We start from the raw sequence: 18,392 nt of genomic DNA, 5'->3' as shown, positions 1-18,392 counted from the left end.
AAGAGCCACCACACACAGACTGATCCTGGACATGGGCTTCAAATGTCAAAAGTGCACAGAAATCGCCAACTATCTGCAGAGCGAATAGCTAAAGACCTCCAAACTTTGTGTGGCCTTCAGATTAGCACAACAGTGCATAGAGCGCTTCATGGAATGGTTTCCATGGCCGAGCAGCTGCATCTAGGCTTTACATCACAAAGTGCAATGCAAAGGGTTGGATGCAGTGGTGTAAAGCACGCCAGTGCTGGACTCTAGAACAGTGAAGAGACTTGTTCTCTGGAGTGACTAATCACGCTTCTCTGTCTGGCAATTCAATGGACGTGTCTTAGTTTGGCAGTTGCCAGGAGAGCGGTACTTGCCTGACTGCATTGTGTAAAGTTTGGTGGAGTGGGGCATATGGTGTGGGGTAGCCTTTTTTTTTTTTTTTTTTTTTTTTTTTTCTTCCCCCAGGGGTTGGGCTTGGCCCCTTCATTGGAAGGAACTTTTTAATACGTCAGCATACCAAGACATTTCGGACAATTTCATGCTCCCATCTTTGTGGGAATAGTTTGAGGATGGCCCCTCCTGTTCCAACATGACTGCACACCAGTGCACAAAGCAAGGTCCATACAGACATGGATGAGCGAGTCTGGGGTGGAGGAACTTGACTGGTCTGCACAGGGTTCTGACCTCAAACCAATAGAACACCTTTTGGGATGAATCCGAGTAGAGACTGCGAGCCAGGCCTCCTCATCCGATATGACCTCACAAATGCTCTTCTGGAAGAATGGTCATACATTCCCATAGACACACTCCTAAACCTTGTGGATCGCCTTCCCAGAACAGTTGAAGCTGTTATAGCTGCAAAGGGGGGGCCAACTCAATATTGACCCACATACGGACGAAGACTGGAATGCCATTAAAGTTCACGTGCTTGTAAAGGCAGGCATCCCAATACTTTTGGCAATATAGTAGATGTATAACATAGTCTGGACAAAGGTTCACTTTGGCAGTGATCACTAGGATAAACCTTTTCCCTCCAGAGACAGGAAGTGAAGGAAGTCTGCCCAATGGGGATGCTGAGCAGAATAAATATGAAAGGATGGCGAGGAACCAAAAAAGCTCTCCCATAGACCAGTGCGAAGAGGTGTAGAGACTTCTTTAAAATGTGGATAGAACTATCTTTATGTATCACTTTTAAATCCTCAAGAAGGCCTGTTTTGGTTCTTTTGAAGTACACCTCACCATAACCAGTCTAGTTATATTTTCCCTTTTGGTCTCCATGTCCTACTCCTTAGAATCCCGTAAATCAATACTACTCAAAGTGCTGCTCTTTCCTATTTTATCCCAGATAATTATTTTCTGGATTAAATGGGTAAAGTGTGCCTACTGCTCAGCGGTACTTGCACAGTATCTGCATTTTTCAAGACTCCTTTGAACAAATACTTCCACAGCAAACTATACACATTTTAAGACTGGAATTAATTTTTTACCTCCTGGATGTGGTTCAGTTGCCCCTTTCTAATTAGAGTCTATTGAATATCATTACCTCCAAGAATAAAACTATATCCTTGTTTTCATTAATACTGTTTTGCATTATTCATGTATTCTGCGCTTTTGTGCAAATGATATCCTGTTGTGTAGCTGCCTTGTACATAAAAACACTTCCTTCTCGAAATTCGTTTCCTTAAAGGATAAGTTCACCTTTTGACAAAAATAATAAATGCACTTTTTTTCTGGAAAAAAAAAATGTGCATTTATTTTGTCTGCAGGAGCCTGGAAAGCATTGCACCAGTGATCAGTAGTTTGCCGATGCCATGCAGGTCTGCCGCAGACCTGTCAGAATATCTGCTTGCTGTACGGGATGTACGAGCAAGCAGATATACTGACAGGAAACTTCAATGAACTACCATGGCACTCCACATCGCCGTGCTAGTTCATTGAAAACTACAAGCTGGCAGCCGCTAATGCTGCCGGGACTTGTAGGCACTCATTCACAGAATGCTGTTTTCAAATCTGGCAATACGGGGAAACTTCTCCCCATACCATCTGTCAGAGGGGGAGGGGCAGGCAAGCTGCAGCTATGGGAACATGTTACATGTTCCACCCTAAAAATGGGTGTAACATGTTTCCAAAAGTGAACTTGGTCTTTAATGGTTCTGGGACTCGGGTGGTTAAAGGATAAGTTCACCATTTGTGAAAACGTGCACTTAGGCAAGATGTGCATTTTTATTTTAACAGGAGCCTGCAGAGCATTGCACATGCAATTAGTGGTTCACTAGTGCAATGCCAGGCTCCTGTACACACTGCCTGCAGCTGTTACTAGTACCCCTCTACTGTACAAGCTTTCAGTTAGAGCTGTAGGCAGCACTCTAGTGGGCCATTGAAACTACAAGTCTGTCTGCCATGATTGGGGTTGCGTAAATGATTAAACATTGAGGGCCCATTCACACTAGGAATTGCAGAGGAACATGCACATCCCTGTGCAATTCACATGCAGTTCTGTGCAGTACAACCTCAGTCAATTAGTTTTCAATGGGCTGAAATTGCACTGCATCCCACCAAATGTAGTGCATGCACTACTTTTTTGAAAAGCACTACAACTGGTTCGCATGGCTTTTGTACCATGTGTTTCATGTGTGCGAGTAAACGTACTGTTTGCAAACTGCGTTTTGGGGTGTCGTTTAAAATTGCGCTGACAACTGCTGCAGGTCGCAAGGGCAGTTCCTTCTGAATGCAGGGCGGAAAACTTGCATGGAACATGGGTCTCCCGCACTGCGTCAAAATGTGAATGGGCCCTGAGATAACATTTAAGTCAGGTTGATGAGAGGGCAAATTGGCACGACCACTTTTTTTTTTTTTTTTTTTTTTCTCCAGTGATCAGCTGCTGTGTGAAAGTTGGGGCAGAGCTGTGACCGCTCCATAGTGGATGAGTGTGCAGTGACATTACATTCCCAATGGAAACACAACATGGGAGTGGAGCACCCTGTGACAGCATCAGAAGCCTAGGAGCTGAAACCTAGCACTATGTCACAGGAGCAGGCAGTTCCAGCGCTTACCCCTTCCAGGACCTGCAGGAGCTGCTGATCCTTGCCCGAGTTTTAAAAAGGCACTGCGATAAATCTGTGTCGTTTTAAACCGCGCTGGGGACTCAAGTGATTAACAAGCCTTTATAATAGCTTAAACCTAATGTGATTAAAATTGCACGGGTATGTGTATGTAAGCATTCAACTATCCACTGCGGAAAAAAGTTTCTGCTGAAATGAAAGTACTATTTGATTGAACGGGTACATAATCTTTCACTGTACATGAGCATTAAGGTAATGGGATAGAGATCTTCTTTATTAAAGTGTGATACTCTTTAAAATGGAATGCCATCCCAAAACTTTTATATATTATGAGGAGACTTGGAAACTTTTGTCAGGTTACTATGGCTAAAAGAGGGGGCTCAGCAGGCGCTTGACAATAATATAGCAGTTAATGCACCATAAAAAGGAACCAGAGACCTTCAAAAACAGCATAAACAAATAGTAAAAGTGCAACGCTATGAAATCAACATAAATTCACAACTGATGAGATGAAATATAAATATTAAGTGCTAGATATACCAATATTCTGAGAAAATGGGTATAGGATGTGATAAATAAATAGGTATTCTATGGTGAACTGGTGTGTGATTACGGTAGTACAGGTTAATCCAGTTCTTTACCAATAAATGTATAGATAAATCAATAAAGTAAGTGTTTAATAATTGTCCCAAGAAAAAAGATGTATAAATTGTTCTTTTTGTGATAATTAATCCGATTCTCAGGTGTGGAGTAACATATTCCAGTGATAGATATACCGGTGACGTGCGGGATATGGTAAAAATGCACACTCACCAGATGCGCATTTTAAATGCGCAGTGTAACAATATGTTGGAATCAGCCAGAGGTCCCCTTTTTAAGGTGGGATAAATATGCAAAAGTTTCAAACAAACACCCCTTTTGACAATGTATGTGGGTATGAAACACGTTGAGGAGCCGCACCCCGTGACGTGATGCCGCCGGATCACGGAGGTCTGGTGGCCATCTTTATTCTCCAGCTGGTCAGTTGTTTTCCACATGTCAGCAACGTGCTAAGCTGCTTTCACTCCTATGGATATTATGTTTTCTTCATAATACATTTTCAATCAAATTACCACACTATGGGAACCCTTTTTTTGGCTCTGCATCGAGCAATTAATATTCCAGGAACCCGGGTGACATCTGGCCTTAACCATCCCAGAATCCAGAGGAGGGATATCCACGCCAGGCTGTATATTCATCTCACCTTAAAGAGGACCTCTGGCTGATTCCAACTTATTGATACACTGCGTATTTAAAATGCACATCTGGTGAGTGTGTGCATTTTTACCATGTCCCACGCGTCACCGGAATATCTGTATATCTATCACTGGAATATATTACTCCACACCTCAGAGTCGAATTAATTATCACGAAAGAACAATTTCTACATCCCCCTACATCATTTTATTTGATTTATCTATATATTTATTGGTGAAGAATTGAATTAACCTGTTCTACTGTAATCACATACAGTTTACCATAGAATACCTATTTATTTATCACCTCCTATACCCATTTTCTCAGAATATTGGTATATCTAGCACCTTTTTATATTTATATTTCATCTAGTCGGTTGTGAATTTATGTTGATATCGTAGCGCTGCACTTTTACAATTTTTTTTTTTTTTTTTTTAAAGGTTACTATGGCTGTCTAGTTGGTTTTTCAGGATGGAAAATAAGATAAAATGTGTTTAACAGTGACTCAAACAACAAAAACTACCTGAGAAATGTTTAAACAGGCCACCCACTCAATCTACAGTTCAGTTTCCTTCCTATCTTGTTCTTTAGATGAAGTTTTACAATATGACTGTAAAAAAAAAAAAAAAAAAAAAAAAACAATCCCCATTGGACCTGCTTTGGAAGGTTTGAGTGATTTGTGATGAAGGGAGAGAGGGGGGGACTGCACATTAATTTTTTTTTTTTTTTTTTTTCGAGCTTATGTATCCTTTTTAATAGTCTTACACTGCATCCTGTACACTGTCTGATCCATCTACATCTCTTTTTTGCAGGATGAAATTGGTGCCTATATAATAGACAGAGACCCCACATACTTTGGGCCAGTGTTGAACTATTTGAGACACGGGAAACTGGTGATAAACAAAGACCTAGCAGAAGAAGGTAAGCTGTTCAGAGTATTCCCCCCCCCCCCCCCCTTTTTATATATATTTATTTACTTACATACATAATGATTTCGGGTTTCTGAGATTCGCATAGCCAAGGATGACACCACTTTCTATTTGATCATTTAAAGGTCAACAGAACTTTCAGTTTAAATCAACAATTTCAGGGACAATTCATAAACTATGTGCACAGTCTGAGTTCATTCTCCATAAAACGTTGCCACAGGCTGAATAGAAAAGCCTTTACCCTGCCAACCAGCTGCTGAAAAGGGCCCTTTCTCTGTTTGATAGCAGTGGTCTCTCTGTAGATGTCCAACCTGCCCCTTGCTGAGCTCAAGCTCTGCGCTGATTAGAGAGCTCTAAGCATTCAGTTTCTCTCCAGGAAGACCCCTGCTTCCAAACAGAGCAAGTGTCCTTCTTTGCAGCATGCAAATACTTTTGTACTTTGATTGCTTTCTAAATTCAAATAAACTGCAGGATCTGAATCTGTGGGGCACAGTGGTGAGTACAGTGTTTTACACTGATTCAGTGAAGAATTTCTTATTCTTTCTTTTGGTGATCTTTAGTCACCACTATCTGTCTCAAAAAAAAGATAAAAATTTAATTTGGGTACAATGTTGCATGACTGAGTAATTGTCATTCAAAGTGTGACTGCTCTGAAATCTGAAAATTGGCCTGGGCAGGAAGGGGTTGAAGGTATCCATCGGGTATTGACGTGGTTAAAGAAATACACTTCTGATACCCTGTGCCTGTAAAGGAACAGCAGAATCAAGGCATCTTTGCTCACTTTTGCTTTCTCCTCCTGTTATCGTGGTCCTTGTCAGCATATTTTGTCTGCTTTTCACCTGATTGGCAGTAGACTTGGAGAGTAATGCAGGCCATAGACGGGTCGAACATCGACTGATTTTTCGAACGATAAACGAAAAATCCATCGTTCGTTCGGCCGACGTTACCACCAACTATTAAAAAAATTGTCCGACTAAATCATAAAGTTCACCCCATAACTTCTGTCCCTTGCAGGTCACAGCTCATGCGCAGAATTTTTATAATTAAAACGATTGTCCGATTTGGCCATCATTGCTGGCAAAATCGGCCGATTTGTCCAAATCGGCCGCAAATTTCCCAACATAACCAATAATCTGAAAGTGCAAAATACACGAAAAAAACGGCCAACTAACCCACTAATGGTATGAAAATCGGCCGATTTTTATTTATTTTTTTTCGGCCGAAAAATCGGACGATTATCGACCCATCTATGGCCTGCATTAGGGACAGCACTGGAAGCCAGTCAGTATTGCTGTATAGCTAATTGCCAGAGGCTACTACAAAGTCAAATACAGGTGCTTGGATTGGCAACAATTAAAACTACTTTTTATGATTTGCTTAGGAAATTAACAACTGCATTATTTTATAAAAAAAAATAGTGAAGCGCTAACAATACAGTACAAAACACAAGAAATGTAAAATAAGCATACACATGACAAATTGACATAAACAAAGTGACAAACCAAAGTGATGATCCAAACGGACCGCATAAAGTGTTGCTGATGGTGAACAGGTACAATCTGTACTCTACCAAGTGAACCCTTTCCCAATAGGGGAAAAATTCAAACCAGCCACCCCTGGTCCACTAGGGGACTGATACATAAATCGTGTGACCCCCCCCCTACGGGGATGAAAACACGGCAAACTGTGACCAATAAATAAATGAAAAAAATATAATAGTGGTCTCTCCTATAGAAATAAATTAATCAGGAGTGAAAGTCCAAAAGAAACTGTATAAAATCCACACTAGTGCTGTAAAACAGTATGGATATCCAACATGCAAAGTAACTGTTGGTCAACAGCTGTGTGCTCGTGATAGGTGATCTTCAAACACGGTGCAGATAAATCCTAAATGGCAGAAATGGCCCCTCGCCTCAAAGCGGTGACCACAAGGGCCAACTCGCCTTATGAATACCAATCCAAGGCAACGTCCAGGCCAGGAGGTAGTGTGGAATCCACTGCTGCTAACAATCTCAGGTCACACTCCCCACATAGCGTCAAAGATATAAAAACAGGACATCCTCCATAGTGTAAAACCTTTTATTACAATCAATAAGCAAATAAAAATGTCCACTCACATGTAAGAAATGATAAAAACACGTTACCACCACTTAGTATGGGTGTACTGCATGGATCAGAGAATGGAGCCAAGACATGCGTCCGACCGGAAGTGGGTCACCGGAAATGACGTACCGACGCGTTGCGTCACGCCCTCGTGACTTCCTCAGGGTATACAATAATAATATAATCAAGTTCAGTTGTAAATTCCTGATGTCTTACTAAAAACTAATACAAAAGTGGAAATTATGTCCAAAGTAGATGACCTATTCTGTCCTGAAATCGGGTTACCATGTCCTGACTTTATTCCTGACTTAAAAGGTGGTTATTTGTATCAGGAGGTAGAAGATGAATTTTGTCAGAAGTTTCAAATAGTTTTTATTACTGTTGATTTTAGGTGCGATGGTTCTCTTTAGGTAGTTTCAGAGTTGCTGGTGAAGTACCCTGTTTTTAAAGTCTTGTGTATTAATCATTCTTTAATATTAAATGCATCTATTAAGAAATATAACCATCCATACCTTAAATTAATCTTCATACAACTAAAACCGCTTTTTTGCTGTCTAGGCCTTGTAAATTTCTTAGCCACTGCTTCCTTACAATTAAGAATGCAGCTTCCGACCCCCCCCCCCCCCCCCCCCGCCTTTTTACATTTGCCTGAGCCTGATTTCGATCCAGCAGTGTGCACAAGAGCAGAGGCTCTCCTTGGGTCTCTCTCCTCATTGGCTGAGACACAGCAGCAGGAGCCAGTGGCTTCCACTGCTGTCAATCTCAGGCAGTAAGGAGGGAGCGGAGGGGGGGTGGTGGGAGCCGAGCCATAGTCTGTGACTCTTATGGACACAGAGGCAGCAAAGGAGTGAGCATGCTTGAGTGCCCCCAGAGCAAGCTGGGGCACGCAGGAGGGGGGCCTGGAGCATCGGTAGGGGGCACGAGAAAAGGAGGATTGGGGCTGCTCTGTGCCAAATCATGGCACAGACCAGGTAAGTATAACCTGTTTAAAAATAAATAAAAAAGGAACCTTTTATAATTGCAATGTGTGGTGCTAGGTGTTGACAATGGGGAAACAAATGCTAGTCCCTATCTTATGTGCCAGTTGACCTGGCATTTTGTTTAGGTCCTTGTCCTAAACTCTGCTGTCATTTTGTCCTTCCGTTTTTTTTTTTTTTTGTTTTGCTGGTGGATAAAATGGCCCCATCATATCTGTCTTGTGAGCCATGTAATGGCTGTGTTTTGCATTCACTTATATGCTTGTTGATTGGTTTCTACCTTGCCTTGACTTGGGAAGGATGGGACAGCTCTTAAACAAGTGAGTGTGTATACAATACATGTCATAGTACTGTATGTATCTGTGTATTTCCTCACCTGATGTTTAATCACCCATAGTGATGGTTAGCCCAAACGCCTGCAACACTGAATTAACTGTTTAGGAGCCTTTTAAGGTGCAAGTATCTGAGGATAATCACATGAAGCAATGATTCCAACTGCTTTGTTAATGTTTACTCATTTCCAGCTCTAATCTGAAACAATTGAAATTGTCTACAAATGCCTATAGTTATTGTAAGTTTTCAGTGGGGATAAAAGCAAAATTGTCATTGTATAATCTTGTCCCCATCAGTCTGTAGAATTGGTATTCATAGTTAACCCATGAAAACCAATGTATCCATTACGCAGACTTATGGGTACAAGATGATACAAATGGCTGTCTTGCTTTTTAGGTTTTGCCTTCTGAATTCCACTTCACTGCGCTAACACTTGTTTGTAGGTGGGTAAACTGAAAAGCATCTTCTCAAGGATTGGTGACCTTTTGCACCCCCCCCCCCCTTCCAATCATCTTCCAGGACAGCAAACTGTGAGATAGGCCACTCCTATCTAGACCGAAAACACATGATCCACATTAGTTTGAAAAGGCCATCATGTAGTCCCTCAGTTTTTCATGTTTCCTCCGGCCAAACAGAGCCCTCCTTCTTTTTTTTCTTTTTTTTTTTTCTTTTAACCCCCCTAAAGGCCTTTTTGCTAGAGGGCAGGGGTTTCTCGGGTTCAGCTGTCCCTTTAACAGGTGCAGGGGTACCTAGGTAGCGTATGACCAGGGAACTCCCAAGTTTTGGGAAACCCCCTCCCTTTTCTATTTGTTTTTGGTGTTTGCACACACTTCAGGGGAATGTGAGGTACCTGTTCCTGTAGGTATGGTGGGCAGGGGACTCCCACCTCACAACTCACTGTGTCCAGGAGAGTGGCTCCTCGTGGTGGTGTGAAGGTTTTCTTCCATGCCCATCATGGGCGGTAGAGGATTCCATCTTCACTTCCGGCGCATGGGCACTGACATAAATGTCCGATGGGCGGCATCTGATGTCATTTCTGGGCAACGGTACAGGGGCCACGGGGTTTTTTTTTTCTGTTTGTTTGGTTAGCTCTACCAGGGAATACAGTGAGCTTCCTTTTTGGAGCATGGCATTTGATCCACAATGCTGCAGGAGGACCTCCAGGACAGACACAGGTGCGTTGGGCGGCTCCCCATTAACTCCTTGATTTACTGCCAGAAGGAAGGTGGACCAGGGAGTCAGCTGCTCCTAATGTGGCTGTCATGGAGGCAGATCTGGCAGAGATCTGGGAAGCTTGAAGCATGAATTGGCACTTACCTTTCAATCCTTCAGAAACCTAATGGATGAGTATGCACACAAAGACACAGTACCGAGTACTTCTAGCACTGGATTGTCCGCAGCTGCTACTTGCCTCCACAGTGGTGCGGGAGGAGCAGGGGCCATCAGATAACTCCGAGGAGAATTCGGGGATGATTCTGAAGAGGGAGAGATCAGTAAAGGAAAGTAAGCAGCAGAAATTCTATTTCCTGCAGAGGAAAATGAACTGTTAAAAGCAATCCATGACACTCTGGGGTTTGAGGAAAAAGAAAAGGTACTCCTGCTTCATGATCCGCTTTATGCAAGGCTCCAAAAGAAGCAGGCCTGTTCCTTTCCAGTGCATTACACTCTCAGGGAAACTATCCTGCGGGAGTAACCAGAGCCGAAAAAGGCTTTCCTCCCCAACCGTTTTAAAAGGAGGTTCCCATTTGAGGACTCGGATCTTTGGGGAAAATTTCCACATTTGGATGCCTCCTTAGCTGAAGTGTCAAGCAATTCTGACCTGTCGTTCAATGGAGGGGCACTGAAGGACCCCATGGACCATAAAGCGAAAAGGTACCTCAAGCGCACATGGTAGGCCAGTGCTGCAAACTTTAGGCCCGCATTGGTCTCCACATGCATTGCCCTCATGCTGGATGTGTACCAAGGTAATCTAAATCCCACCTACTTAAGGGCACTTCAGCCGACCAGATTCTAAAATCTTCTGATTTTGCCTTCAGTGGAATTCATGGCAGACACCTCAGAAACCATTACTCACTGCAAGTCCACTGCCCTGTTGAACACTGCTAGAAGAGCAATTTGGTTGAAAATTTTGACAAAGGGACCAAGTATCCAAGACCAAACTCTACAGCCTGCCGTTTGAAGGAAATCTTCTTTTCGGATCAGAGCTTGTTTAGTACTGGAGAGGTCAGCAGATAGGTTTTCTGGCTCCGAAGAAGCAAGTTTGGGTAGAGGTTTTTTTTTTTTTTTTTTTTTTTTCCGCACTTCCAATCAACAGCTGGCCAGAGGACAGGCAAAGTCGGCTGGAACTTCAAGAAGGGAAAAGATGAGGGAGGCTTTTTAAATGCTTCCCAGTCCAAGATTAGCCATAATCCCAATGACTCAGGGAGCAGGGTGGGAGGAAGATTAAGAAATTTTCCTTCCACAGTGGATCAAAGCTACACAAAACCAGTTCATTCTAGGCATCATCAAATGTGGTTACTGCATAGAATTTATGGGGAATCCTCCTCAAAGATTTTTTGCAACTCCTCTCCTCAGACAACAGGACAAAGCGGAGGTGCGAATGTCCCTTCTTCAAGACATGTTGGTTCAGAACGTAATCTTGCATATTAGAGGAAGAAAGCAGAGATTTTTGTTCCCATGTGAGAAAGGGAAACCTTTGGGAAGCTTCAGAATGATTCTCAACCTGAAACAAGTAAACAAATATTTGTCCAATACAAAAAATTCAAAATTGAGTCGATAAATTCTGTCAAGGAATGAATTCTGCCAGGATCATTCGTGCTGTCTCTCAATATGAAAAGATGCCTATCTGCATGTCCCTGTCAGGGAAGAGTCCAAAGAAATGTCTGCGATTTGCCATAAAAGGGCCAACAGGAACATTGTGTTTTTCAGTTCAATGTTCTTTCTTTTGGCCTGTCTTTAGTGCTTTGCAACTAAAAGGCCTAGATGTCTTCCCTTATCTGGATGACCTAATTTTCACGAGCACAGCAGCTGCGACAAGAGTCTCAAGACGATGAAATCCTACCTCCAGGAGACAGTATGTATTATAAATGTCAAGAAATCGCAGTTAACCCCATCAAAGAAGCTGGTCTACCTCGGTTGTGTTTTGGATTCAGAGAATTCAAAGATTTTTTTTTGACAGAGTATAAGATCCCAGAACCTTTTACGGGGCTCAGAGTTGCTGGTTTCTTCAGACTGCTCAAAAAGAGAAGCCATGAGGCTGGTTGGGTAACTGCTTCAATCCTGGCAGTTCAGTGGGCCCAGCTACATTCAAAGGCTTTACAAACTACATTCTGTCAGAATGGGATGGTCAACCACAATCTCTAGATGAGAGGATGGTCATCCCAGAGACTGAAGAATGCTATCGAATGGTGGATCTGCCCTCAAACCTTTTTGGTAGTTCAACCATGGAGGCAGGTGAACACATGAGAATAACCAGACTCCACCAAGATGTGCTCCCCACCCCCAGAAGCTGAACATCTGACTCTGAGGAACAGGAGGACCAGAAGTGGCCCTATTTCCCCTAATATGAGGGAACTGAAAGCGTTTGGGGAATCGTTGGCAGATTTCAAACCTCTAGTGCGGGGGAATCATGTTCAGATCCTGACTGACAACATTACAGCTGTAGCATACATCAGTCAACGGGGGGGGGGGGGCGCGGCGCACAAAGTCGACCAGTCTAGTGGCAGGGCAGATTCTACTCTGGGCAGAGAAACATCTGTTTTCCATATCGGCAGTTTATTTGAATGGGAATTTGAATTGCTTGGCTAACAGCCTGAGTTGTTTTCAGTTGAAGCAGAGTGGTCTCTTAACAGTCTTCACACAGACATGCTTGAAATGGGGAGTCTGAAATCTATCTTGTTTTTAACTTCCTTGAAATTCGCTTAGCAGAGGTTCCCTTAAACGGTGTTTTGATTTCAGTCTCTAGGAAAAGGACACTATGTAGAGCTAAGTTCCCAACATGAAATTTGGGAACGGTCCTCAGAGGGTTTCAAAATGCCCCCTTTTTGAGCCTTTTAGACCCAAGTTTCTCAAGTAATGGGTCACGACCCAAAAGTGGGTTGTGACCAGGGGTGGACTAGGGCCGTTGCTGCACCATGGAAAAAACTATCCTGGGCTGCCAATACCTTACCAAAAAACTGAGTGACTGCACACCTCTAACTATAATAGTACAAAAAGGAATAAGAAAAATTGTGCTGATCTACCCAAAGAAAAACATATATACTAGTGATATTCAATAAGTGACATATGTGCAAAGGTAAAATAATAAATGAATAAACATAGTATGGAAAAAATTACACTCTGGACTAAACATTAACATGATCCAATTCGTAATCCAAATAACTGATTACATGAGTGAAAAATATATATATCAATCACAAAGGTATAATAAGTGAGCAATGACAAATGGCGGAAATGACATCCCCACGCTTCTGGCCTAAGTGTTGCGTCACAAATTCCTCAGGCCCTGAGGAAGTCCCATGATTCGTGACAACGCATAAGACGGAAGCATGGTGACAACATTTCCGGCGTGGACTGCAGTTGACATCTTGGCCTCAGTGTATTACACTTGTCTGTGATTAGTTTATATGCCTGATGGATCTGTGGACTCTTGTTATGTGAGTAGGCATTTTGTCATTTTTTTTAATCTAAATAAATGTTCTTGCCTTACTACACTATCGGTAGTTTTCTTGTTTGATTTTTCAATGTGGCGGTCATCTGAGTGGCATTTGGCCATTTCCATTAAGGACATCCCAATACTCATGAGTGTTCACTATTCCTGCCAAGAGGATTGCCCTGATTATTGTCGAAGGGACACACAGGAATAACATTGGTTTAGTGCAGTGATGGCGAACCCGTGGCACGCGTGCCACAGCCGGCACGCCAAGCCTTATCTGTGGGCACGCCAGGAGAATCCAGCGGCGCGCTGTCTTCCCGGCTGTAGTGTGCATGACAGCCGGGTCCCAAGTGCGCATGCACAAGAAGCAGTGCTCTTTGTGAATGGTAAGGCGGTACCTGGGACACATGACAGATCCCAGAAGCCGCCGGACCAATCACAAAGTGCAGCGCTTCTCGCGCATGCGCACTGGGCATCCGGCTGTCCGACGAGCGCCCACACTACAGAAGCCGGGAAGACAGCGCGCGGCTGGATAAAGGAACAGGTAAGATAAAAAAAAAACTCTGCGGAAGTAAGAGCGGGTACCTGTCAAATTCAGGTACCCGCTCCCCCTCCCTCCCCAAAGGTCAGCAGTCATCCCTGTGCTGTCCGCAGTCTTTGGTCATCCCTGTGCTGTCCGCAGTCTTTGGTCATCCCTGTGCTGTCCGCAGTCTTTGGTCATCCCTGTGCTGTCCGCAGTCTTTGGTCATCCCTGTGCTGTCCGCAGTCTTTGGTCATCCCTGTGCTGTCCGCAGTCTTTGGTCATCCCTGTGCTGTCCGCAGTCTTTGGTCATCCCTGTGCTGTCCGCAGTCTTTGGTCATCCCTGTGCTGTCCGCAGTCTTTGGTCATCCCTGTGCTGTCCGCAGTCTTTGGTCATCCCTGTGCTGTCCGCAGTCTTTGGTCATCCCTGTGCTGTCCGCAGTCTTTGGTCATCCCTGTGCTGTCCGCAGTCTCTGGTCATCCCTGTGCTGTCCGCAGTCTCTGGTCATCCCTGTGCTGTCCGCAGTCTCTGGTCATCCCTGTGCTGTCCGCAGTCTCTGGTCATCCCTGTGCTGTCCGCAGTCTCTGGTCATCCCTGTGCTGTCCGCAGTCTCTGGTCATCCCTGTGCTGTCCGCAGTCTCTGGTCATCCCTGTGCTGTCCGCAGTCTCTGGTCATCCCCTGTGCTGTCCGCAGTCTCTGGTCATCCCCTGTGCTGTCCGCAGTCTCTGGTCATCCCCTGTGCTGTCCGCAGTCTCTGGTCATCCCCTGTACTGTCCGCAGTCTCTGGTCATCTCCTGTACTGTCCGCAGTCTCTGGTCATCTCCTGTACTGTCCGCAGTCTCTGGTCATCTCCTGTACTGTCCGCAGTCTCTGGTCATCTCCTGTACTGTCCGCAGTCTCTGGTCATCTCCTGTACTGTCCGCAGTCTCTGGTCATCTCCTGTACTGTCCGCAGTCTCTGGTCATCTCCTGTACTGTCCGCAGTCTCTGGTCATCTCCTGTACTGTCCGCAGTCTCTGGTCATCTCCTGTACTGTCCGCAGTCTCTGGTCATCTCCTGTACTGTCCGCAGTCTCTGGTCATCTCCTGTACTGTCCGCAGTCTCTGGTCATCTCCTGTACTGTCCGCAGTCTCTGGTCATCTCCTGTACTGTCCGCAGTCTCTGGTCATCTCCTGTACTGTCCGCAGTCTCTGGTCATCTCCTGTACTGTCCGCAGTCTCTGGTCATCTCCTGTACTGTGTCCGCAGTCTCTGGTCATCTCCTGTACTGTGTCTGCAGTCTCTGGTCATCCATGTACTGTGTCTGCAGTCTCTGGTCATCTCCTGTACTGTGTCCGCAGTCTCTGGTCATCCCTGTACTGTGTCCGCAGTCTCTGGTCATCCCTGTACTGTGTCCGCAGTCTCTGGTCATCCCTGTACTGTGTCCGCAGTCTCTGGTCATCTCCTGTACTGTCCGCAGTCTCTGGTCATCTCCTGTACTGTCCGCAGTCTCTGGTCATCTCCTGTACTGTCCGCAGTCTCTGGTCATCTCCTGTACTGTCCGCAGTCTCTGGTCATCTCCTGTACTGTGTCCGCAGTCTCTGGTCATCCATGTACTGTGTCCGCAGTCTCTGGTCATCCCTGTACTGTGTCCGCAGTCTCTGGTCATCCCTGTACTGTGTCCGCAGTCTCTGGTCATCCCTGTACTGTGTCCGCAGTCTCTGGTCATCCCTGTACTGTGTCCGCAGTCTCTGGTCATCCCTGTACTGTGTCCGCAGTCTCTGGTCATCCCTGTACTGTGTCCGCAGTCTCTGGTCATCCCTGTACTGTGTCCGCAGTCTCTGGTCATCCCTGTACTGTGTCCGCAGTCTCTGGTCATCCCTGTACTGTGTCCGCAGTCTCTGGTCATCCCTGTACTGTGTCCGCAGTCTCTGGTCATCCCTGTACTGTGTCCGCAGTCTCTGGTCATCCCTGTACTGTGTCCGCAGTCTCTGGTCATCCCTGTACTGTGTCCGCAGTCTCTGGTCATCCCTGTACTGTGTCCGCAGTCTCTGGTCATCCCTGTACTGTGTCCGCAGTCTCTGGTCATCCCTGTACTGTGTCCGCAGTCTCTGGTCATCCCTGAACTGTGTCCGCAGTCTCTGGTCATCCCTGTACTGTGTCCGCAGTCTCTGGTCATCCCTGTACTGTGTCCGCAGTCTCTGGTCATCCCTGTACTGTGTCCGCAGTCTCTGGTCATCCCTGTACTGTGTCCGCAGTCTCTGGTCATCCCTGTACTGTGTCCGCAGTCTCTGGTCATCCCTGTACTGTTAATTAGTTTGCACTACTGTACGAGTTGTTTTTTCTAAACCAAAAGCTCGATACTCAGGTTTCATTGCAGTGTTGGCACTTTGAAAGAAATAAGTTGGTTTTGTGTTGCAGTTTGGGCACTCGGGCTCAAAAAGGTTCGCCATCACTGGTTTAGTGTATTAAAACCTTATGACCCTGTGCGGGTCGCAGCCTGGATGTGAGCGTGCACGCTAGCTGGTGGAGGATAGACCTTTTCCAGTGGTCACTGGATGTGTCATAATGTTTTGAAAACACAGATTTCTTTGGGACTGTGCACGTTCTTGTTTTGCCAGTCAGCCAGTTTCAACCCCCTCATGATAGTGATGTACAAAGTATGCCTCTGTTTGAAAGCATCAAAATCTTCTTTTTTTTTTTTTTTTTTTATTTTCTCCTCTGCTGTGTTTACTGCACTATCCATTTTGGAAGCAAGCTATTTGTTTACGGTTTTTAAAAAAGTGCATATACATTGTAGAATACTGTCTAAGTTGTTTTGTGAAATAAATTATAATGTTTCGGAAATTAAATTTATTTTTGGGTCGCGACTTGATGACCAAGGACAAATGTGGGTCCTGAGGATCCACAGGTTGAGAATCACTGTTTTTAGACAATTGCTCCAATAAGCCCCCTACACTAAAAGCGGTGCTTATGGTGGCCCTGGTTTCTGCCAGAAGAATTGGCAAAATCCAGGCCCTGTCTATAGTGAAACCTTATTCTATTTTTATGGCTAGAATTATGCTCTTCCTTGATCCAGTTTTTCTCCCCAAGGTCATTTAAGATTTCCATATCTCTCAGGAGATCATTATCCCTTCATTAAACAGTAGCCCTAAAAATCAAAAAGACACGGATCTAAACAAATTGGACATGAGGAGGTGTCTGATCAACTACATCGAAAGAATGTAGAAAATCTACCAATATGCTCATCCTGTTTAATGGCCCTACAAAGGTTTATTATTTAAAGCTTCTAAAAAAAAAAAACACCATAGCAAGATAGATGAAACTGGCTATAGAAGAAAGCTACAAAACTCAAAATCTAGACCCTCCTGGGGGTATAATGGCCCATTCAACAAGGGCTATGGCTGCTTCTTGGAGCGGAATAATCGGGTGCCTCCCCTAGCTAGATCTGTAAGGTGTTCACATGGTCTAGTTTCCTCATGTTCACGAGGCACTATTGGTTGGAGCTTCTGTCCCAGGCAGACCTGAACAGACCCATTTTGGTAGGAAGGTTCTGCAGGCAGGAATCCCACACAAAGTGGGTATTTCTAGGCCATCCTCTTGGGTTGCTGTCCTTGAAGATGATTTGAGATAACAAGGTTATTACCTGATAACTGTATTTCTGAGAATCTTCCAGGACAGCGTTAGTTCTAACCCATCCTATTATGTGTGTGTGTGTGTGTTATTATGTATTTTGGTCTGCTGTAGCCTTCTGTAATTTTCTACTACTGAGGGACTATCTATGTGATGGCCTTTCATCTAATGTGGGTCATGTGTTTACTGTCTAGGTAGGAGGGGGCCTATCTCTCGGGTAGCTGTCCTGGAATATTCCTGGAAATAGTTATCAGGTAATAACCTTTTTGTTTTCTAGGCCCCCCAGGTTAATGTGCTACAATGATAAATTGGAATCTTTTTGACCTCTTGCTTATTCACATCAATGCAGAAAATTAAAGTGTACTTCAGAGCTGAAACAAACCTTTGCAGTAGGGTGCACTGCTGCAATGCATGTTGTGTTCTTTAGCATCTTGTTGCTGATCGAAATGAACAGGTACCCCAGTGTAGCTCCAATACACATTCATTTCAGTACACCAAAATGCACTATAACGTGCTACCAATAATAAAACCAAAAACTACTCACAGGTGAGCATATACCTACAATACTGATGTGGATATGGTCTCCAGGAAACTAACATCATTATGTATAAACATTAGGCTGCTGCAGTTCTTTTCTTGGATCTAGGCTGGTCAGTGCTGATGCAAATAAACAGGAGCGTGGGGGTTCAGTTTAAATACTGTATCCATTTATTACATCAAATAAAATAACTCCCTAACACGGGTTGCTCATGATCAGTGTGGACAGGAAAACATTATCCTCAGCACCTCACCAAGTAAAGCTGTGATTGACCAAGGTGGAGAGTTCTGGTGCTGGCTTGATGCAAACCTGCTCAACAAACCACACGATGTATGCCCTTTTGAGTGGTGATCTCTGCTATGGTTAGTCCTCACGGCCGAGCTGTACATCTAAGTTTTTTTTTTAGGGGGGGTGCAACATGTTTAAAGGGTGTTTCCCCATTG

The 18,392-nt window shown here is 44.4% G+C and overlaps 1 protein-coding gene across 2 annotated transcripts in view; it reads left to right on the top strand.

Moving 5' to 3' along the window:
- LOC149473030 (BTB/POZ domain-containing protein KCTD5-like) overlaps positions 1-18,392 on the top strand; it is a 94,466-nt gene that overhangs the window by 34,923 nt on the left and 41,151 nt on the right. For both annotated transcript variants that reach the window (XM_089682153.1, XM_089682151.1), the window contains exon 2: positions 5,096-5,204. In XM_089682153.1, the coding sequence (XP_089538279.1) occupies positions 5,096-5,204 (109 nt within the window). The remainder of the gene's footprint in view (positions 1-5,095; positions 5,205-18,392) is intronic.

Source organism: Staurois parvus, unplaced genomic scaffold, assembly GCF_062004578.1.
Source record: "Staurois parvus isolate SC_StPar_1 unplaced genomic scaffold, SC_StPar_1.0 ptg000018l, whole genome shotgun sequence".
Lineage (NCBI taxonomy): Eukaryota > Metazoa > Chordata > Amphibia > Anura > Ranidae > Staurois > Staurois parvus.
Note: the sequence above shows the minus strand (reverse complement) of the source record. Positions and strands in the feature narration are given on the sequence as shown.